At 35.0% G+C, this 23,799-nt stretch overlaps 1 protein-coding gene and 1 non-coding gene across 2 annotated transcripts; one reads left to right on the forward strand and one right to left on the reverse strand.

Annotated features, from left to right (window-relative positions):
• Positions 1–10,810: 10,810 nt before the first annotated feature.
• LOC121228395 (small nucleolar RNA R71) lies at positions 10,811–10,917 on the forward strand. Its single transcript, XR_005925971.1, has one exon. It is a non-coding gene; the product is annotated as a small nucleolar RNA R71 (small nucleolar RNA).
• Positions 10,918–12,947: 2,030 nt separating this feature from the next.
• LOC121228100 (glutamate receptor 2.6-like) lies at positions 12,948–23,516 on the reverse strand. The gene is made up of 7 exons (XM_041111241.1): positions 23,373–23,516; positions 16,847–16,905; positions 16,572–16,801; positions 14,858–15,057; positions 13,865–14,776; positions 13,725–13,773; positions 12,948–13,315 (listed from the first exon to the last, which is right to left on the reverse strand). The coding sequence occupies exons 1-7, from the start codon at positions 23,514–23,516 to the stop codon at positions 12,948–12,950; spliced, it is 1,962 nt and encodes a 653-aa protein (XP_040967175.1).
• Between the last annotated feature and the right edge of the window lie 283 nt (positions 23,517–23,799).

The following is a 23,799-nucleotide window of genomic DNA, read 5'->3' on the forward strand; positions in this document are numbered from 1 at the left end:
TATAACTTGGTGTGTAACGAAAACATGAGAAATCAAAGTTTGGCAAAAGCCAAAAAAGAGGCTTGCCAACGCTACATGGGCGTGTGCCTAGTTGTGTGCGACACACAGCAATGTGACAGGCGAGTGTGCGATTGTGTGGGCCACACGGGCTAGGCCGAATTGGGTGTGTGTGCCACACGGATGTGTGGGCCCACACAAGCATGCCATACGAGCGTATGGATCTTGGGCCAGGCCGTGTGGGCCCACACAAGCATGTGGTCCCAAAATACTAAAATTTTTCCTAGGGTCGCATGAGTCATTCCAATCGACTGTGGGCTTTCCATAGGGTCTGTAAGGGCTAACTAAACCCTAATGTATTTAATCTGTTATCTTGATAGACTAATCTGAGTAGGAAAAACTGATATGTATGTCTGATTATTCAGTATAAGCATGTATGATATCTGCACACGAGCATGTGAGACATGTTATTTATGTATATCTGTTATTTGATATTTGTATCTATATATGGGGTGGGATTCATATATGTGGAGGAAGTGTTCTGTACGACGACCTTTTGCCTATTTTCTGGCAGCTTGGCTATATACTATTCTGTTATGTATCGTATGGACACTATATGGTTTGTAGGGATGGGTGGGTGTTGTACCCCAGATGGTGTGATGGGATGGTCAGAGATGGTGTGCAGAGGATGGGGGTAAGATTCTGTGTATTTGTTCTGATTATCTGATTCTGACATTTGTTTCTGTTAAGGACTTAAGTTTGCATTTGTATTTGTTCTACATATAAGTTTCTGTGTATATTTGCATGACTATCTCTGTTGGCTTACACACTGGGTTTCCAAAAACTCACATCCGTTTGTCTATTCTATTCAGGTAATCCTCAGGCATAGGTGGATCGGTGCGATGGAGTCTCAGCAGTGACCACTAGTTCATGAACTGGTTTTGTTAACAGTTTTATTTTAATTCTAGATTATTTTGAGAGTTTATAATTTTTTGGACTCATTAGACTGTTTTGTTTTAAATATGGTTTTGATTGTGAATGGACTTTTATGCTGCAATGTTTAACAACTTCCACTGCAAAATAAGTTTTCTAAAAAGAACAAACTAACAATGTTTTCATAACGAGAATAATAATATGTTTGATAAAATGTGGATTCCTTTAAGCAACAACTAAATGCGAAAAATTTTTCAAAACAAGATTGATTTCAAAAACTCTTCTTTGTAACACTCCCAAATTCGACCATAACATCTAGGCCGGGTTTGGGGTGTTACAAAGTTTCTAGCAGCTTAATGATCTACATTATCTGATGGTTTGTCCACAATTCTGTTTTGGCAGCTTGACTGATATAGTGGCTTGACCACATGTATCTGATCTAGCAGTTTTAACTGCAAATTTAGGTGGCATTGTCCATAACAAAAAAATTGCCAAAGGCGGATATTGTTACGATAAGTTTTTGAAGTGGCTGGTGATGTGCCAAAGGTAGTGGCCACTACGACTAATATTGTGACAGACTTACAACTTGCCATGCTTGGAGTTAAAAATTTTTGTAACAAAATCTTTAGGCTTCAAATGGTGTTGATATTGTGGAAGTATGAAAGTTCGTATATGAAAATCAATCCATTTGAAGCAACTTATCTTGAATATGGGATTGGATTGGATTAAGCAATCAAATCCCTTAGATTATAGAGAGTGAATTGGTATAGCATTGAAGACATATCTCCAATAGTCCATTTCATGTTGGTCTTTATTAATATATTATATTTGCTAGTTTAGCAGTTGTTAATAAGGGATTGGATTATAATTTACCTAGTATGTTAGCAAATTTCAAAATTCTTATATATTTTAGAGACTTGTATAGGTTATGTAATAAGTGTTGAGAGTACTTATCTATTCATTGAGAAACATATTCTTGTTTCATTTGAGAGAAAATACAAGTTTTATTGCTTTTCTAATACCTAAGTTGTCAGGGAAGAATGTAAAGGTGAGTGATCTAGATCTTTAGGTACAAAAGCGAGGTTGTTATATCAGGTGTGATGGGACTTAAATCACTTGTTGTATTGAGTTAAGAAATAGTAGATTTACTCACTAAGCTAGGCTTTGCAAGCGTAGGAAAATTGAACTGCATAAATAACTTTATGCATTCTTATTTTTATTGTTCTTGTCACAGTGCCATTTTTAGTGGGCACTGTAACCATCATTTCCATTCAAGCATTCTGTTTTCTATGTAATTAACAACCGGTTGTTTCTGCAATCAATTACTACTCTTTATGTTTTTTTTTTATATTTTATATCTTTCTTAAAGTTAAAAATCAAGCCATGATTCAGTTCCTTCCCAATCAATTCCATTTCTAAATCGAGGTACATTCAATTTCTCATGAAAAGTCCTAGAAAAGGAGCACCAAAGACGTTCAAGGCTCAAACAATTGTATAAGAGTTCTAACAAAATTTTAATGTTTGTCCCATGAATCCTTGTCTATTTTTTCTTCTCTATCATTTGATCAACCAAACTTTTAAATTACTTTTATTTAATTTAAAATTAATTTGGATAATTCATAATTGAACTTTTTCTTAATTAAAAAAATTGAATTCTTTTCTCAATTTATAATTGGAGAAAAATTTATTAAGTAAGATTCATTAACAATCCATTATTTATATTTACCAATTAGTTTTTTTTCTATCAATTAACAAATAGTAATTTTATTTACATCATAAATTGGAGCTACTTCGAGTAATATTCTCAACAACAACATCACCTTCATTTTCGATATTAACTAAAACTTCAACACTTTAGGAAGAGCTATTGGTTGCGTTAACTTCTGTTGTTGGCATAATGTAAGGAGATTGGTCATAAAAACACTTTGCCAATTCACTAATTTTAGACCAAACCGAACTTCCATGATGCTCGGTGTGGACTCCGGTCCAATGAGATTGCAAAACTTTAGTGAAATAAATGATGAGTGAACATATCGAAGCAATTGCTGTGATGATGAAAAGACCCCCGAAGCTATACAAACCAATACTATCGGGTGAATTCATCTTTTAGACATGATTTTTGTTGCGAAAAATATTTTTGTTCCATGAAATCCATTTTTGACTTATTTTCAGTCACGCTCAAGATTGCCCTGGATAAATAGGCAACTAGAGGTGACCCCATTGGAAGGCCTAAGAAAAGAGAAATCAAGTTTTTTCTTTGTCAAACGAAAATTAATATATGATTAATGATTGTAATCACTTTTTTAAGATTAGGGTTGAAAGAGACTCACGAAACCAAGTCCATTAGTATTGTACGTGATGGTCGTGAAACTAACTAATAATTCGATTTAAGGCAAGCGCACCTATCGAACAGTAGCATAGTTATGGTGAGACCAGAATATCGTATCCACGAGGACTAAAAGTACTAGTAGTTACTCTCTTTTCATTATCTAGCCTAAGAATTTAAGGGTTTTTTTAAACTAAACTAATTTTCTAATTTATCTAAGATCACGACAGAGGCGAAAGTTGGAAAATACTTTAGGCAAACCAATTGAGAAGACAATACCCAAGAAAGAATCCACCTAGACTCACTTATGACCTTTGACTTAGACGATTTATTCACTTGACTTATTCCGTAGAAATCCCTAATTTATGTTAATATCTCTCTCGAGACTAAGAACAACTAACTCTAGGTTGATTAATTGAAATCTCTTTCTAATTAAAACCCCTATTTTCACATTAACTCAATATGTGGATCCCCTTATTAGATTTGACTCTAATCTGGAAGATTTATGTCGTCCTATCTCTAGGATTGCATTCAACTCCGCTTAATTATGAATGATCTACTCGTAGACAGGGACTTTTGCTCCACTAAATAAGCACATAAAAAACTTGGATTAATATCCTGAAATATTAAAGCAAGAATTAAAACTCATAATTAAGAATAAGAACAAGTATTTCTCATATAAATCAAAGCATAATAAGATTATCATAGGGTTCATCTCCCTTAGGTATTTAGGGAGTTTAGTTCATAATAATAATGGAAAACATCTCAAAGTTTGGAAAACAACAAAACATAAAGAAACCCAAGAACTTCTAGGAAATTGATGGAAATCTTCAGTCTTGATGTAGATCCTGGCTCCAAGGTGATTCCGATGGCTATTCGTGAGTATTTTCTTCCTCCAACTCTATGTGTCCCTTTTAATCCTTCTCTAGGGTGTTTATATAGGCTTTAGAATGCTTCAAAACCCTCCAAAGTGCCCTTTTCCGAGTAGAATTAGACATGAGCTCGACAGGGACACAACCGTGTGCCACGTCCGTGTGCAAGTGCTTCAAACCGTGTGCAATTTTGACTTGGACTAATGTTGACACGGCCATGATATACGGGCATGTGGTCTTCCCGTGTGCCTCACATGGGCATGTGGATTGCCTGTGTGGAAGTACCTAGGCTGTGTGAAACACTGTTTTAAGCCCAATTTATTCGTTTTTAGCCCATTTCCCGCTCTTTTTGCTATCTTAAGCTGTCCTGAGTATAAAACAGGAAATTAAAGGATTAGGAGCATCAAATTCACTAAAAAAAGGAAAAATCATTCATAAATATGCCAAGCATAGGGTAAAAATATGTATAGATTACGGTTTATCAAATATCCCCACACTTAAGCATTTGCTTGTCCTCAAGCAAAATCCTCAACTCATAATCAAAATAAATTCTTCTCAACTCATAATTCTTATCAATAATGTTTCAGAATAATCCATAAGCAGTTATACATTGAAAATTTAACCAAAAGAACATTAAAGTTTCAGATAGTCGAAGTTGAGCATTTTAATCAAAAAAGTATAGGCATCCCCCTTTATCTAAGTAATTATCTTTGATTCCAAATTGACAATTTTTGACATCCTCACTAAAAGGTTTACTCAAATCACTCAATGTGTTTAAGGTTCAATGGTTAGGCCGTCATTAGTCAAACATGAAAAGTTATTACCATAGGCTTGCATGAAAATCAAATCTCCACTACTATAATTGAGATGATACACTAATCACAAGGTCTTTGAAGGTTTGTAACGGGGCCTTGGGTTAAAGGTGTAGATACAAGCTGAAAAAGATGGTTAAAATCGAGATTAAATTGATAAATTACCTAATTGAAAAAAAAAGCTAATCACTAAATTGCAACCAAGTGCCAGAATCAACATTAATCAAAACTAATATGATAACTTATTCGAGCTCTTTTTATGTAATCTGAATGTATATATGGGTTTTTTTTTAAAATAAGAAAAAATAATAAGAAATAATTCAGGGACTAAAAAGAACAAACTTAGCTAGGTAATAAATCAAATTAAATCTCGATAAAAAGGGAGTCAATAAAAATGAGAAAAATTCTTAATGAATCAAAAAGGGTTAAGTTATGGGTTATTATTTAGGGGAAAATTAAGAAAGAAACAGTTAAGGCCGAAAGGGGTTCACTAAGGGTCAATTATGTGGGTATGCTTTTTATGGGGTAAAAGGGTTAAAACCTAAGTGCCTTTATCATTTTAGTATATCAAATCAAAGGTGTGGTCTTGACATGTATAATCGATGCAAGTTCTAGAATGACCAATCAATGTTGACACACTCATAACCAATAAAATTAGTAAGCAAGAAAAATATATGCTCTTATAAGGCTCAAAATCTCACAAAAATTATGGGTATTTGATGTCAAACTTGTAAATTGAAAACTTCAAGATAATACCTCAATTCAGGGAAACAACCTAGCAATTTTAATTCTCAAAAGTTTCAACTTATCATACTCGATTCGCTAATGTCTTAAAGTTTAAGCAATCAATGCACAATTACCTATGATTTAATTCGAAACATATCAATGAAAATCATAAATCAATCAAAATTTACTCCAATAATGATATGAGAAAATTATTTGAGAACAAGATAAAAATTTCAGGTTTTTCTGATAATCACATAAATAAACTCTCCACACTTAAGATGTATATTGTCCTCGATGTACAAAGATATATAATAGTAATATAAAGATAATATCAAAAGAGAGGGAGAGGGGTGAAATTGCCCTAAAATTTTGGATGAAATCCTTGGAATAGCGAAGGATGGATTTGTAGATATAACCAATGAAAGACATGGTTCTGAGTTACTAATAAGAAAATAAACACCACTGTGGAAAGGAATTAATGCGTACTCAATAATAACCATTAAGATAAACATAGTTCAAAATATAAAAACATAAGTCTTCGGAAATAAATAAAAATAAATAAAAAATAAAATAAAATAAAAATAAAAATAAAAATAAAATAAATAAATGGACTCAAAGGTCCTCATCATCGGTGTTGTTAGCTGGTGGCGATGGAGGAGCGATATGTTGGTGCTCGCGAATCTGCCGTAAAGTCTCGTTGATACTGTCGAACTTTGCATCAAGACTGTCGAACCTCCGAGCACAGTACTGATGAAAATTAGTAAACTCCTTGAATGACACTCCTCGAAAGCTCGCAGTGAAGGGAGAGTGGAGGTGACTCGATGGTAGAGGCTATGATGGATCCTCGTGAGAGGGAGGGACATCATCAATAATGTCCTCATCAGCATCCTGGGCGTCAGAATGCAACAAGCGGTACTGAGGAGGATCCACTCTACGTCGTCGCTCAATCATCTTCATATGTGTCATACTCGAGATGTCCTGAGGGGACATATGGCTGGCTAGGGTAAGCTTTGAGGTCTACTCTGGTGTGTCAAGTAGACTGAAGTATCGAGCGATGCGAGTCATGTAAGGCCCTTAACAAATAGGGCCTCTCTTATGTCATTCAATCTGATGGCAGAATGATAGTGCGGCGAAGTATGCCAAATCGATAATATGGCCGTAGGCCGTGCTCCACAGGAAGTAGGTGTCGTGAGTGCTGACGACACCGGTGCTTTTTCTTCGACTGGTCAAAGTGTGAGCTAGGAGGGCATGGATGCACCGTAAAACTAGAGGGAGAGAAGTCGCCTTTGAGCTACTCATGTCATATATAGTCTGGCCACCTGTGAGATCGGTCCAACAGCACGAAGGAAAATGATGAATGTGTCGATAAAGTTGGAGGAAGTTCTCGGCAGACATGAACTCCTCTGTATAAAGGCCCATAGCAGTATCGAATTCTGGGACAATCATGTGTCGCATCAAGCCACCGAGGTAGAAAGAAATAGTGTTGGGCTCGTCATGGACTGCCATGACCTGCTGGGCCGAAAAGGTTGCATTAAACTCTAAGATGAGCTCCGTGTAGTTGGGCTCGATGATAGCGAAAAATTAGTCCCATGGAGTGGTAGTGATAACAGTACGTATGTCTTCAGCGAGTCGGATCTGCTCCAAAGCGGGCCAATCAATGCATCGGCCCAAACTGAGGGGTCGAACTCGGTGTAATTGGTATAAATCCTCAAGGGGTCCTGCTGAAAATCAGAGATAGAGATGGCGAGCCTTGGCAGATGCGCTTGCTAAGGAAGTCGAGCCGGGCCTCTTTCATTTTTTTGAAGCGGAGACGGCAGATTTGCCACGATTGTTAGTCATAATGTACCTAGACAAAAGTAATCCAATAAATTAAGTTGGACGAATCAATATGATAGGCAAACGAAGAAGAAACAAACACCTAAGTTCAGCTTAATCAAGCAGACGAAATTAGGAACACGAAATATATATAGATAATTAAATAATCAAGTAGACTATAACCGACATCCAAAAGACTATGACCGTAAGGCAACATATATGAAATACTACTAATGTTTAAAACTAACTTAAGAATAGGAAATATTAGCAAATATGAACTAAACTAAATTGGATGCACAGATTAAGAAGAAGAATAAATCAATAAACATCAAGCAGGGATGAAGTAAATAAATAATAGTAAAATTAAGCCTAATAATAATACTAGTAATAATAATAATTATAAGTAAAAATAGTAAAAAAGTTTAAAACAAATGAAAAAAAAACTAATAGTAATGTAAAGAAGTTTAAGGGGTAAAAAGGGAAGACCGGTGGTTAGTGGTCGGAGTGGTGGTCGGCGGTTCGAGTGGGTGTATGGGGTGTGGTTTGCTGCTGGCGACAATAGGCGGGGGCCTGGGAAGAGAGGGGGTGAGTCGAGACTGGGGTGTATGGGTGAGGCACGGGGCTGGGGTGTTGGGGGCTGGTTTGTAAGCGAGATGGGTGGGATAGGGGGAAGAGAGGTGTGGTCGAGTTTGCAGAAGGAGGAAGGGATGGCAACAGTGGTTGGGGTGAGGTTTGGTGGGAGGGCTGGTGGCTAGAGGTTGAAGAAGAGGAGAAAAAGACAAAAATAAGAAGGAAAGAGGGGTTAGGGTTTAAAATAAGGGCACGGTCGTGTTAAGGCCCACTGTTGGGCTACATGGCTGTGTTACACGCCCGTGTGGCTCGAATTTAGCCCGTGTTTATTGCAAAAATTGAATGCCAGTTGTCACACGGCCTAGGGACACGTCCGTGTGTCCCGACCGTGTGGTTTATGCGGTCGTATCGCATGACAGTGTGCGAAGTTGATTGCTTCTCCCACGCCCGTATGGTACCCCACACACTCGTGTGTTCGAAGACATGGACGTGTGCTATGCCCGTGTGACTCCCTGACTTGTTTTAAATTTGAAAGTTTAGCTCCAATTTTCACACGGCCGTGTGGATCGAGTTAATGACCGTGTGGCTCGATATTTGGGGATTTTGTACCCCTGTTTCTACACGGCCAAGGACACTCCCGTGTGTCCAGGTCATGTGGACTACTGTACCTGCACAAAAACATTAAAAAAATAGCAACAATGAACTAGGTAGTGGTGTTAGTGCTCGGGTTGCCTACCGAGAAGCACTTGTTTAGAGTCTAAGCTCGACTTACCTCCCCATTGTATGGTCATGGTGGTTCGAGGAGTTTAACTTCTCATTCCTGCATCAATCTTATCAAAATAAGGTTTTTGACGAGTACTATTTACCTTAAAAGTGCCGAATTTGGAATGAATTACCTCGACTGTACCGTATGAGAAAATGTTAAGTATCGTAAAAGGGATTGCTCCATTAAGTTCAGAAGTGGCAATATGAGGGTCTACTACATCTAATAGTACTTTGTCTCCAACCTTAAATTGATTTGATAAAACATTGAGTCCATCATGGCGTGGTTTTGGTTTATCGTATGTTCTCGATTTCTGTGTCTACCATTCGTCTAGTTCCTCGATCTGTAGCCTTTGCTCTTCATAGATGGGTTCTTTGTTGTTACTTGAACATGACTCATTTATGCTCTTCGAACGTGTTTCCTGCAAAGAAGGTTGTACCACATGATCAGTATTAGTAGCATAATTTATACAACCACCCTCAATATTCGATGTGTTACTTGAATTACGAGCTTGAAGAGTGATTGTTACATCACCCACACGAAGTGTGAGTTCACCTGTACCAACATCAATAATAGTTCTAGCAGTTGCTAAAAAGGGTCGTCCTAAAATCAAAGGCATGTCATTATCCTCTTCCATGTCTAGAACAACAAAATCAATTGGTAATATAAATTTATCGATTTTGACAAGTACGTCTTCAATGATACCCCTAGGAAATTGAATGGTTTTATCTGCTAACTGAATGCTCATCCTAGTTTTTTTGGGTTTCCTAAGTCCTAGTTGTTTAAACATTTTATAGGACATGACATTAATGCTCGCCCCTAAATCAGCCAATGCATTATCAACATCTAAACTACCAATTAAACAAGGAATCGTAAAACTCCCTGGATCTTTCAATTTGTTGGGTAGCTTATTCTATAGAATGGCTGAACAAACTGTGCTTAACTCCACATGCGACGTATCATCCAACTTCCTCTTATTTACTAAAAGCTCCTTTAAAAATTTAACTGCGTTTGGTATCTACGAAAGAGCTTCAATAAACGGTAAGTTAATATGTAATTTCTTTAACAATTTAAGGAATTTACCAAATTGTTCGTCTGTGTGGTCTTTCCATGTCGCATTGGGATATGGTACATGAGGTTCATATTCTCTACTTATAGATTTTTTCTCACTGTGGTCCACCTCATCTTTACCTTTACTTACCACAAATCTGTGTTTCGGTTCTGGTTCAGGTTCAACTAACCCTTCTTCATCTCGAACAGTAATTGCATTAAGCTGCTCCCTTGGGTTATTTTCAGTATTAATCGGAAGCTACCTTGTGGTCGTTCGGAAATCATCTTTTCCAACTGGCCTATTTGATTCTTGAGCCCTTGAATCGATGCTTGCTAATTTTTAAGAGTTGTCTCGGTGTTTCGAAAATGTGTTTCAGATATCGCTATGAATTTCATCAGCATCTCCTCAAGGTTCAGTTTCTTTTCCTACTGGTAAAGTGGTTGTTGAAAACCTGGAGGATGTTATGGCCTTTGATTTCCTTGACCACCCCACGAGAAATTGGGATGGTTCCTCCAACCCACATTATAAGTGTTACTATACGGGTTATTTTGAGGTTTAGAGTTATTACCCAAATAGTAGACTTGTTCCTCCTCGGTGACAGGGTTGAAGGGGGGATAATCTGGGTTGTGCATTCTTCCATTTGAGTCACACCTCATTAATGGATGTACCTGAGTAGAACCATGTAAACCATCAATCTTTTTATTTAAATGTTCTACCTAGTTTGATAGCATAGTGACCGCGTCGAGATTGAAAACACTAGTTGCTTTTTTCGGCTTTGTTCTCATGACTTGCAACTAATAGTTATTCAGTGACATCTCTTCAATAAATTCATAAGCCTCTTCAGGTGTTTTGTTGTTTAAAGTTCCACCGGCAGTTGCATCGATAAGTTGCCTTGTTGAGAGGTTCACACTGTTGTAAAAAGTCTGAACCTGTAACCATAAAAGTAACCCATGGTGAGAGAACCTTCTCAATAGGTCCTTGTATCTCTCCCATGCATCATAAAGAGTTTCTAGATCCATCTGCACAAAAGAAGAAATATCATTCCTCAATTTAGCCGTTTTAGCCGACGGAAAATATTTAAATAAAAATTTTTCGGTCACTTATTCCCAAGTAGTGATTGCTCTCGTGGTAACGAGTTCAACCACTATTTAGCCTTATTCTTTAATGAAAAGGGGGATAACCGAAGCTGAATGGCATAATCAGAGCTGCCATTGATTTTAAATGTGTCGCAGAGTTCTAGAAAATTCGCTAAATGAGTGTTTGGATCCTCGTCCTGCAAACCATCAAACTAACAAACTGTTGTATCATTTGAATTGTCTTAGGTTTCAGTTCAAAATTGTTTGCAGCAACAGCAGGTCTAACTATACTCAATTTAGTTCCTGTTAAATTAGGTTTAGCATAATCATACATACGAGGAGTAGGATTCTGATTTACTAGATCAGTAGCAATCGTAGGAGGTAGCGGATTTTCCTAATTTTCAGCCATCTCCTCGGTTGTGGTGTGAATATCATCCTCTCGCTCTTCCTCTATATATCTTAGGCTTTTCTCTTCGGTTTCTGCGAACTGTGCTTTCGATCTCACTATCAAAAAGTAATGGTCCCGACGGGTTTCTTCTAGTCATAAACTATAAAAACCTATCAGAAGTAAAGAAAAGAAAATTTAGTAAATAAAAAAAATTAAATTGCAATAAAAATAAAAATAAAAATAGCTAAAGTAATAAAAATTAAGTGTTCCTAACATCTTAGTCCCCGACAACGGTGCAAAAAACTTGATGGTCGTGAAACTAACTAATAATTCGACTTAAGGAAAGTGCACCTATCGAACAGTAGTATAGTTATGGTGAGACCGGAATATCGTATCCACGAGGACTAAAAGTACTAGTAGTTACTCTCTTTTTATTATCTAGCCTAAGAATTTAATGGTGTTTTTAAACTAAACTAATTTTCTAATTTATCTAAGATAACGATAGAGGCGAAAGTTGAAAAATACTTTAGGCAAACCAATTGAGAAGACAATACCCAAGAAAGAATCCACCTAGACTCACTTATTACCTTTGACTTAGACGATTTATTCACTTGATTTATTCGTTAAAAATCCCTAATTTATGATAATATCTCTCTCGAGACTAAGAATAAATGACTCTAGGTTGATTAATTGAAATCTCTTTCTAATTAAAACCCCTATTTTCGCATTAACTCGATCGGTAGATCCCCTTATTAGATTTGACTCTAATTCGACAGATTTATGTCGTCCTATCTCTAGGATTGCATTCAACTCCGCTTAATTATGAATGATCTACTCTTAAACAGAGACTTTTGCTGCACTGAATAAGCACATCTAAATCCTGGATTAATATCTTGAAATATTAAAGCAAGAATTAAAACTCATAATTAAGAATAAGAACAAGTATTTCTCATATAAATCAAAGCATAATAAGATTCATCATAGGGTTCATCTCCCTTAGGTATTTAGGGAGTTTAGTTCATAATAATAATGGAAAACATCTCAAAGTTTGGAAAACAACAAAATAGAAAGAAACCGAAGAACTTCTAGGAAATTGGATGGAAATCTTCAGTCTTGATGTAGATCCTAGCTCCGAGGTGATTCCGATGGCTATTCGCAAGTATTTTTTGCCTCCAACTCTGTGTGTCCCTTTTAATCCTCTTCTAGGGTGTTTATATGGGCTTTAGAATGCTTCAGAACCCTCCAAAGTGCCCTTTTCCGAGTAGAATTAGACTTGGGCCCGACAGGGACACGGCCGTGTGCAAGTGCTTCAAACTGTGTGCAATTGTGACTTGGATTAATGTTGACACGGCCATGACATACAGGTGTGTGGTCTTCCTGTGTGCCTCACACGGGCGTGTGGATTGCCCGTGTGGAAGTTCCTAGGCCGTGTGAAACACTGTTTTAAGCCCAATTTATCTGTTTGTGGCCCGTTTCCCGCTCTTTTTGCTATCCTAAGCTCTCCTGAGTATAAAACATGAAATTAAAGGATTAGGAGCATCAAATTCACTAAAAACAAGGAAAAATCATTCATAAATATGCCAAGCATAGGGTAAAAATATGTATAGATTACGGTTTATCAGTACGTTGGTCCTACTATCATATATTTGTTGCAATACTTGGCAAGCAAAAGCTTCACGCTATGTCGTGCTCCAAAAATTTCACCAACACCACCATTTTGGCTTCCCTTTGATAATGCTTTGTCAAACTTCTCAGCGGTACCATAGTCCCTCAACTTAGACTCGTCGAAGTTGAATTGTTTTACCAACTTAGGCTCGTCGAAGTTCAATCGTTTTACCAAAAGGTCTTTCACAAAGGAACCAGTTTCATACCCTACAAAATCACTAATCTTTTTAAGCTCATTGATGTCTATGATTATCGATTGCAAACGTTGTACTGTTAGCATCGAGGCCAAACTTGCAGTGTAACTTTGGGTGAGGATGAGTACTACAAATATCCATATAATTAGCACAAATTTTGACAAGTTGTTTATTGTCTTCTCCCTTGAAACCAAGCTACACATTTAAGTTAGCTTACTTGATAAAGAAGAAACTTGAATTTATTCAAAACTAGATAGAAGAAATGTTACTTACTATGAGAAAACACTAGAATTGAAAAGGAAAACCAAAAAACTGTTCCTCCTTCTTGATGTGTGGAATCTCTAAACTCGTTGTTAATACGGTGTTCCAAAATCCATACAACTAAACCTCTACAAACGAAGGCTACTCTAGTTGTTAACCAAAGATCCCAACTTAGCGGCTTGAAGAATATCCACATATTTTTTCTCTCATCATCTTTGATTTTCACAACCATTGACACATCTGATTGCAAGTAAGGCAATGTAAAATCTACATACTGAGACTATTTGCAAGAATTGTTATATCTCCCACAGCAGCATCGATTTTCTATACCACCACAAAGAATATGCTATTGATTAGTGTCAAAATAAATGGAAATAATATGAAGAAAAATCTCTATCTAATTCTAGCCAAGTACTTGGTTTTTGACATGGTAAAGAAGCTTATTGTATGTTCCTGCATTAGAACCAATAGGGAAAGGAATCAGCTTGTGGGGAACTGCAAAAGGTAATAACGCTAATGCCTCCTCGAAGACATCATAAGAGAACCCTGTTATAGTGGACTCCTTGGTGTAAGAATCCTGTTCCACTTTCAAATATGCTTCAAAGCTAGGTTTATCAGGGACCCCGATCCTTAACTTATTACCACCAACAGGTGTTGTCCAACCTCTGGGTATGTCTTTTGTGTTTCCTGGCCATATAGGTGGCTTAAGTTCATATTTGGACATTGATTTCCCTTTTTTAGCTTTACCTAGTTTCCTACTCAATCCATTCTCAAAGGTCCAATATCTAATAAATTTTTCCTTGTTATCTATCACCTTGATGATTTCAAAAGCTGAAGATCGCAACTGTCCTCTAACCAAACTAAAATCTCCACTGAGGCCTTTAAATTTGGTTTTTAGTAACCGTTTTAGGATCATTTTGCCTATTTTTGAGACTTTTATAACAGGAAACTGACATGTATTTTTGTGATGATTTTCTCCATTGACACTGGAGCTCTCCTGTGGAACCATTTCAACAGCCTTAGCTAGTGCCCAAACAGTATTATACGCCCAATACCCAAAAATGTTTAATTTGGTAGAACTAGAATGAATCTCACTTTTCCATCTCTTTTTAAAATTTTCAAGTCTTTTAGACTGCGGTATGTGTGGCCTTATACCCAAAACACCTTGCATTGAACCAATGACCTTAGCTCCCATGGGATCTAACAAAGTAGATAATCCATCAGTGATGATCCATGCATATCCATCACTAATCATGGTTGTTTCTTTTGCAAGCAAAAAGATTTTAGACCCTAAGGAAGAACTCATGTGCACCACAATCACCCTCGTCTGCATTGCCATTACCCTATTGAGCGTTTTTAATATGCTCAATTTGCAAGAGTTTGGGGAGATGGAAAACCTAGAACTCACCCGAATGTCAAACTGTTGAAATTCATCTGCTAGGTAGGGGATTAAACCACTTCCATATTCAGTGTCTTCGTAAATGAGGATTACTTCGTGCCATTTGTATGCTCGAATGATGGCAGTGATGCCTTTCGCTTGTGAGCTATCATCTAGGGTTGTTCGAACAAGGAAAGGGTTTTGGCTAGTAGAGAGTGAGAGACTTGTAGCTAAAAATGAAACAACGGGAACTTAAGCCTTTTGGCCGACATTTATCACAAATCTAGCATGTATCATCTTCTGAGGGCCGATGATGGTGTCAACTTCTTCATTATCAATCAACTCTAGAGCTACAATTCATATGGATATAGATGATCAATAAAAGTTAAAAATAATTATACTTGAATTAAAAGTACATAGATAAAAATATCTTTTTATCTTAGACCAATTCCCATTATCTTGTCCTTTCTTTTTTATGGTCCCACTTCTGTAACCCAACCCTTGTAATTAGAGATAAGTTTTTTTTTCTCATTGGTGACAATCCAAGTCTAGGGGTGCGCATTTTCGGTTTTAATTGAATTAGTTAATCAAATCGAATTAGTAAAATTATCGATTATTCATAAAAACTAATTTAATTAAAAATTGATTAATAATTTTTTTTAATTTTAATTATCAGTAGATAATTAATTAACCGAAATTAATAATATTATATATCTTTTATATTTATAAGTCCAAAACCAATATATTATATATAAACCCAATACAATATATAAACTGAATGGGTCAAAAGAAAAGTATTATGAAAAATAAAATATTTCACAACACCTTTTCCCTTTTTTTTTTCCATTTCATTCTCATTTCAATATCATCACAAATCACTCCCCGGTCATTATGTTTTTAATTTATTTTTCTATCATGTTTTTGTTTTTTCTTTCTTTCTTTTGAACTTCTTTGAGTTAAAAATAGAGAAAAAGAACATTGTGATTAGTGTTATTGTGATATTTTATTAACTAGGCATCAATTCAGTTCGGTTAAAGAGTTTAAAAAATTATTTTAATTCTATTAACGGTAATTTTTTTAATTCTATTAACGGTTAAGAAATTTAATATTTTAGTTAATTTATTTAATAACAATTTATTTGGGTATTAATCAAATTAACCATTTGAATACTCTTACTAAAAACCAACAAAGGTTGAAGATGTTGAGTTGTTACTGATGTTTGAGTTTCCTAGTTCTATTCAAACTTATTTAAGTTATACAGGTGAAAGAGTAAGAATGAGGGAGCACAGTAAATAAAATTTTGCTTTCTTTAAAATATTAATTCTTAGATGAAATGAATTTTGTTTTGGTTTTTAGTTTTAAAAAACATATTTGGGTTTAATGTTATTGATTGGGTTTGAATAATTTACTATAATTTATGTATAATTGAAAATATATTGATTTTAATAAAAAAATTAAGTTTATCTTCTTTGCTTCTCAAATATTTTGTAAAGAAAAATAAAGAAATAAAAGGAAAATGAAAATTAAAGTTAAAAGAAACAATTAAATTACTTAAAAAGAAAAAATATAAAGATTAGATGTGAAATTTAACTTAAAATTTTTATTTAAAATGATAATTTAATTTGAGAGTTAATAATTTAATAACTGATGTTATAAATTGATTTGTAACAAATTAAAATTTAGTGATTAAAATGTAATTTAAATCATGAATTTTTTTTTCTCACCCTAAAAAGTAATAAACAACCTGTAAAAGCAACAGCAAGAGCATCTTCGGAGTTTCTATGGTGGGGAGACAATCTGGTTCTGAAGTTAGGATGAGCAGCATAGAAATCTGAGATTGCCATGGGAATGCATGCATTTGCCACCGATCCAACTGGTGAATTCACATCAAGGATTTCTCCATCATGCACCACCTTCTTCGTTTCTGCAATGCTTTCCATCATTCCACCACCACTCTCCGACTTCACCCCCACCCTAAAACAAACAACAAATAAACAAAGAAACTGAAGTAAATTTGACATGGGACTAGGCTGATGATTATTACTTTGTTCCTCCTCCTCCTCCTCCTTCCTTGGGGTCTGAGAAAACAAGAAGAAAAAATCTAGTTTGTTGAATATAAATACATAAAAAATGCAAAACTCAAACAGGAAATTTCGTATAAAGTATTCTAAAGAAGATGAAATCTAGTTCGTGTGTTTTCCTTGTACAACCAATAATTTTGAGCAGTGAGCATGACACAAGAAATATATGTGTAGAAAAAACATAGTAATATCGCCTCAACGAAGCGGTCAAGAGCATCTGATGGTTAAGAGTCTGGATTATAATTTCATTTGAAGGCTTTTAAGGTAAATTAAATTATTGAAAGAAACATAATAAGCTAACTAGGATTCTTCGCAGAAGGTGCGCGCGAGCAGATATATATATATATATAATATACTTCTTATGTTTAAAACTATCTAAATACGTTTTCAATGCAGAAGAGGATGATTGATTCAATCCAAAGTTTGTATATTTAATATATTAGATAGTTCAGTGAATACAAATTAATTGCCAATAAGGTTGAAACTCAGCTTAATAGCTTAAGGTACAGGTCAAGCGTTAGCATCTCCACCAATTTAAGGTAAAACTACAACAGAAGTCCTTGTATTAGGAGTCAAATTATATTGTCATTTCTACTTAGAAAATTGACAAATTAATCCCTATACATTAGATCAAAGAGCAAATTAGTCATTTCTTTTAAAAACCATCTATTTAAAATGTTAAAAACTGATGTGCCCGACGAGAAAATTGAACAATGACACATGACGTGCAACATATATGTCAACATGACATACAAAGACCAATTATTAATGCGTAAAAGATTAATTTGTCTAACTTTGCGTTGAGGAGGCAAAATACAATATAACTCCTACTATAAAAAACTCTATAATACTTTTACCCCTTTTAAACCAATTGGAATGTACAACTGAGTTTGACCATATTAAAAACAAATTAATAGTACTTAGAGATATCAAAGTGAATGCTTATAATCTTTCCTATATTAGTTGTCGATGATTATCAAAATGTTAGGATTTTGTTGCATTTTGTCATTTTTAAGGTTGTCAAGCCCGACTTCCGATACATCAAATTCAAACCCCTTTTCAAATTTAGGGGATTGGAATTGAAAAAAATTGCACAAATTAATTACCTTGAATTTAATTTATTTTGATTAAAAAAATTAATAACTAAATGGATAAATTCCATCAACAGTCACTCAACTTTGATACAATTGACAAAACAGTTACTTTGATTTCAATTCAGTCACTCAACTTTTGAAAAATGACAAATCAGTCCTACTAACCATTTTTTGTTACAGAAGTAACGAAAAAGTGACTTGGCACTTAACCTGGTCCTTGTTGTCATTTAACGGCCAGCCGTAGGGTATTTACTTATCTCCTTCTCCTTCTCTTTGTCTTTTTTCTTTTTTTTTTCTTCTTATCTTTACTTTGCATCTACCCTTCTTAGCCACTCAAGGTACATTCTTCTTTGGATTTGGTTTCTGGATGTTTCAACATCTTTCTTGTTTATCTATTCTACCTATTTCTTTCTTTGGCTGCTTGAAAGTATAAAGGTTCCATTTTTATTGATCCTTTCTTTGGGAAATTGAATCTAGGTTTTTTTTCTTGGTTTGTGAAATAATCTGTAGATAGTCCTCCAAGAACGAATAACAAGTTTTATTGTTCTTTTGGTTAATAGCATAATTATAGTTTAGATTTAAAGAAAATGATCGATATATTTCAGGAAGCATGTGCTTCTCTTTCATTTTCTTTAAATCTTCATAAAATTGTTCCTTTGTATTGGTCTAGTAGTAACTTCTTAATTTCTTTCTTCTTACAATAATTTGAGTTTGTAATGGCTTGTAATGGCTTGGCCTCTAGGTTGTAGGGGTTGTAATAATGATTAGAGAGTGGCTGAATCTAGTAGCAATGGAGTTTCTGCTCCCTGCAGTAGTATAGTGTGATTAATTATGCAAGGTTACAATGTCGCACCAGGTTTAGCAAATGTTTCTGATATCTAAATCCATTTCTTATATGCATGCATATGTCACCAGCCTATATTAACCTTATTCTTGGAAGTGAAATAGGTATAGGGAGTAAGAAAATACTAAAGGTATGGAAAAACTTATGTTGGCTTATCACTGAAACCTTTTATACTACCACTATTTTTCCTGTTATTATATTTGCTTGAAACGTCAATTTTCTCATTCAGTTGAATCAAATTAGTACAACTTTTTTGAGGTCTCATTGTTGTTTGTTTTTCTCTTCCTGTCAACATATGACGGTAGTGAAAGTACTCAGAATCAATTAGTTGAATGGCACAAATTCATCCTTGCATAAAAGTTGGATAACTTTTATGTTTGAAACTTTGAACATCATGCTTCTACTATTAGAAGTTTTGTGCTAAACTTGCTTTTATGTGTAATGCCATTTGATGGAAAATTAATAACACCACGTTTCTATTTTTTTAATTAAATGTTATGGTTAGACTCCTATTTTTAGCAAGTTTATTAGTCAACTAAGTTTTTTTAATCTTTATGGGATTTTTCTATTTTCGTTAATTTGTTAGTGGAGAATCTTACTTCCATAATTTAGTTCTCTGTAAGCCTATATAAAGGCATAATTGTTGAAGTTAATAACAGTGAATTGATTCTGGCTATTTTCCTCTCTTGTGTTAAGTACTCTTTTAAATTTTGTTATCAGTGGTATCCGAGTTAGGTTTAGAGTGTTTTGTGTTGTGTTCCAAATACGATGTCGCAACATCCGAGTGATTCTGATAGATTTGTTCAACCTGTTATTCCTCGCTTTGATGGTCAATATGATCATTGAAGCATGTTGATAGAGAATTTTTTAAGGTCAAAAGAATATTGGTCTGTCGTTGAGGATAGAATCCAAGAGCTAAAAGCTGGAACCAGTTTGATAGATGTACAAAAGACGGAGATTGATGCACAAAAGCTGAAATATTTGAAGGCCAAAAATTATTTGTTCCAAGCAATTGATCGTTCAATCCTTAAAACGATTCTTTGCAAGGATATGGCAAAACATATTTGGGACTCAATGAAAAGGAAATATCAAGGTAATGTAAGGGCAAAGTGTGCACTGCTTCAAACGTTACGAGGGGAATTTGAGAATTTGTGTATAAAACCAGGAGAGACTATTTCAGATTATTTTTCCAAAATAATGACAATCGTCAATAGAATGCGTACTCATGGAGAACAACTTGGAGATGTTGCTGTCATTGAAAAAAATTTACGATCCTTGTTGCCAAAATTTAATTTTATTGTCTGCTCAATTGAGGAATCAAAAGACCTCGATGATTTTTCCATTGATAAGTTAGAGAACTCATTAATGATTCATGATGGTTGTGAAACTAACTAATAATTCGACTTAAAGAAAGAGACCTATCGAACAGTAGTATAGTTATGGTGAAACCGGAATTCCACTAGGACTAAAAGTATTAGTAGTTACTCTTTTTTTTATCTAGCCTAAGAATTTAAGGGTGTTTTTAAACTAAATTAATTTTCTAATTTATCTAAGATCACGACAGAGGCGAAAGTTGGAAAATACTTTAGGAAAACCAATTAAGAAGACAATACCCAAGAAAGAATCCACCTAGACTCACTTATTACCTTTGACTTAGACGATTTATTCACTTGACTTATTCCGTAGAAATCCCTAATTTATGTTAATATCTCTCTCGAGACTAAGAACAACTGACTCTAGGTTGATTAATTGAAATCTCTTTCTAATTATAACCCCTATTGTCGCATTAACTCGATCTGTGGATCCCCTTATTAGATTTCACTCTAATCTGGCAGATTTATGTCGTCCTATCTCTAGGATTGCATTCAACTCTGCTTAATTATAAATGATCTAATCTTAAACAGGGAGTTTTGATCCACTGAATAAGTACATTAAAAACCTGGATTAATATCCTGAAATATTAAAGCAAGAATTAAAACTTATAATTAAGAATAAGAACAAGTATTTATCATATAAATCAAAGCATAATAAGATTCGTCATAGGGTTCATCTCCCTTAGGTATTTAGGGAGTTTAGTTCATAATAATAATGGAAAACATCTCAAAGTTTGGAAAACAACAAAACATAAAGAAACCCAAGAACATCTAGGAAATTGGATGGAAATCTTCAGTCTTGATGTAGATCCTGGCTCCGAGGTAATTCCGATGACTATTCGTGATTATTTTCTGCCTCTAACTCTGTGTGTCCCTTTTAATCCTCCTCTAGGGTGTTTATATAGGCTTTAGAATGCTTCATAACCCTCAAAAGTGCCCTTTTCCAAGTAGAATTGGACTTGGGCTCGACAGGGACACGATCGTGTGCCACGTCCGTGTGCAAGTGCTTCAAACCGTGTGCAATTCTGACTTGGATTAATGTTGACACAGCCATGACACACGGGCATGTGGTCTTCCCGTGTGCCTCACACGGACGTGTGGATTACCCTTGTGGAAATTCCTAGGCCGTGTGAAACACTAATTTAAGCCCAATTTGTCCGTTTTTGGCCCGTTTCTCATTCTTTTTTGCTATCCTAAGCTTTCCTAAGTATAAAACATGAATTTAAAGGATTAGGAGCATCAAATTCACTAAAACCAAGGAAAAATCATTCATAAATATACCAAGCATGGGGTAAAAAAAATGTATAAATTACGGTTTATCAAATATCTCTGTACTTAAGCATTTGCTTGTCCTCAAGCAAAATCCTCAACTCATAATCAAAATAAATTCTTCTCAACTTATAATTCTCATAAAAAATGTTTCAAAATAATTCACAAGTAATCATACATTGAAAATTTAACTAAAAGAACATTAAAGTTCAAATAGTCAAAGTTGATCATTTTAATCATAAAATTATAGGCATCCCACTTTATCTAAGTAATTATCTTTGATTCCAAATTAACAATGTTTAACATCCTCACTAAAAGGTTCACTCAAATCACTCAATGTGTTTAAGGTTCAATAATTAAGCACTCATTAGTCAAACATGAAAAGTTATTACCATAAGCTTTCATGAAAATCAAATCTCCACCACTATAATTGAGATGATACACCAATCAAAAGGTCTTTGAAAGGTTGCAATGAGGCCTTGGGTTAAAGGTGTGGAAACAGGTTGAAAAAGATGGTTAGAATCGAGATTAAATTGATAAATTACCTAACTGAAAAACAAAGGTGATCACTGAATTACAACCAAGTGCCAGAATCAACATTAATCAAAACTAATGAAGGGAGCTTTTCTTCTTAATATGATAACTTATCCGAGCTCTTTTTATGTAATCTGAATGTATATTGGTTTCTTTTGAATAAGAACAAATAATAAGAAATAATTCAGGGACTAAAAAGAACGAACCTAGCTAGGTAATAAATCAAATTAAATCTCGATAAAATGGGAGTCAATAAAAATGAGAAAAATTCTTAATGAATAAAAAAGGGTTATTTTTGGGTTATTATTAAAGGGAAAATTAAGAAAGAAATAGTTAAGGCCCAAAGGGGTTCATTAAGGGTCAATTATGTGGGTAGGCTTTTTATGGGGTAAATGGGTTAAAACCTAAGTGCCTTTGTCATTTTAGTATATTAAATCAAAGGTGTGATCTTGACATGTATAATCGATGCAAGTTCTAGAATAACCAATCAATATTGACACACTCATAACCAATAAAATTAGTGAGCAAGAAAGATATATGCTCTTATAAGGCTCAAAATCTCACGAAAATTATGGGTATTTGATGTCAAACCTGTAAATTCAAAACTTCAAGATAATACTTCAATTTAGGGAAACAACCTAGCAATTTTAATTTTCAAAAGTTTCAACGTATCATACTCGATTCGCTAATGTCTTAAAGTTTAAGCAATCAATGCACAATTACCTATGATTTAATTCAAAACATATCAATGAAAATCATAAATCAATCAAAATTTACTCCAATAATGATTTGAGAAAATTATTTGAGAACAAGATAAAAATTTTAGGTTTTTCTGATAGTCACATAAATAATCTCCTCACACTTAAGATGTATATTGTCCTCAATGTACAAAGATATATAATAGCAATATAAAGATAATATCAAAAGAGAGGGAGAGGGGTGAAATTGCCCTAAATATTTGGATGAAATCCTTGGAATAGCGAAGGTTGGATTTGTAGATATGACCAATGAAAGGCATGGTTCTGAGTTACTAATAAGAAAATAAACACAACTATGGAAAGGAATTAAGGCATACTTGATAATAACCATTAAGATAAACGTAGTTCAAAATATAAAAACATAAGTCTTTAGAAATAAATAAAAGAAAGATAAAAATAAAAATAAAAATAAAAATAAAAATAAAATAAATAAATGGACTCAAAGGTCCTCATCGTCGGTGTCATGAGCCGATGGTGCTGGATGAGTGATAATTAGGTGCTCGCGAATCTATCGCAAAGTCTCGTCGAATCTCCGAGAACAGTACTGACGAAAATTAGTAAACTCCTCAAATGACACTCTTCGAAAGCTCACAGTGGAGGGAGCGTGGAGGTGACTCGATGGTGGAGGCTGTAGTGGATCGTTGTGAAGGGGAGGGACATCATCAGTAATGTCCTCATCATCATCCTGGGCGTCAGAATGCAAAAAAGGTATTGAGGAGGATCCACTCCATGTCATCGCTCAATCATCCTTATGCATGTCATACTCGAGATGCCCTGAGAGGACATATGGCTGGCTAGGGTAATCGTTGAGGTCTACTCTGGTATGTCAAGTAGACCGAAGTATAGAGCGATGCGAGTCACGTAAGGGCCTAAACAAAGGGGGCCTCTCTTATGTCGTTCAATCTGATGGCATAATGATAGTGCGACGAAGTATGCCAAATCGATAATATGGCTGTAGGCCATGCTCCAAAGGAAGTAGGTGTCGTGAGTGCTGACGACACTGGAGCTCTCTCTTCGAC

This window comes from Gossypium hirsutum, chromosome A04, assembly GCF_007990345.1.
Source record: "Gossypium hirsutum isolate 1008001.06 chromosome A04, Gossypium_hirsutum_v2.1, whole genome shotgun sequence".
Classification (NCBI taxonomy): domain Eukaryota; kingdom Viridiplantae; phylum Streptophyta; class Magnoliopsida; order Malvales; family Malvaceae; genus Gossypium; species Gossypium hirsutum.

Excerpts from the sequence above, each read along its gene's own strand:
- LOC121228100 (XM_041111241.1), bottom strand. The coding sequence starts at position 23,516 with ATGACATGGAGTGGATCCTCCTCAATACCTTTTTTGCATTCTGACGCC. Across the intron at positions 14,777-14,857 it reads TTCAACAGTTTGACATTCGG|ACGAGGGTGATTGTGGTGCA; the intron begins GTGAGTTCTAGG and ends ATGGCAATGCAG. Across the intron at positions 13,774-13,864 it reads TTTACCATGTCAAAAACCAA|AAAATCGATGCTGCTGTGGG; the intron begins GTACTTGGCTAG and ends GTGGTGGTATAG.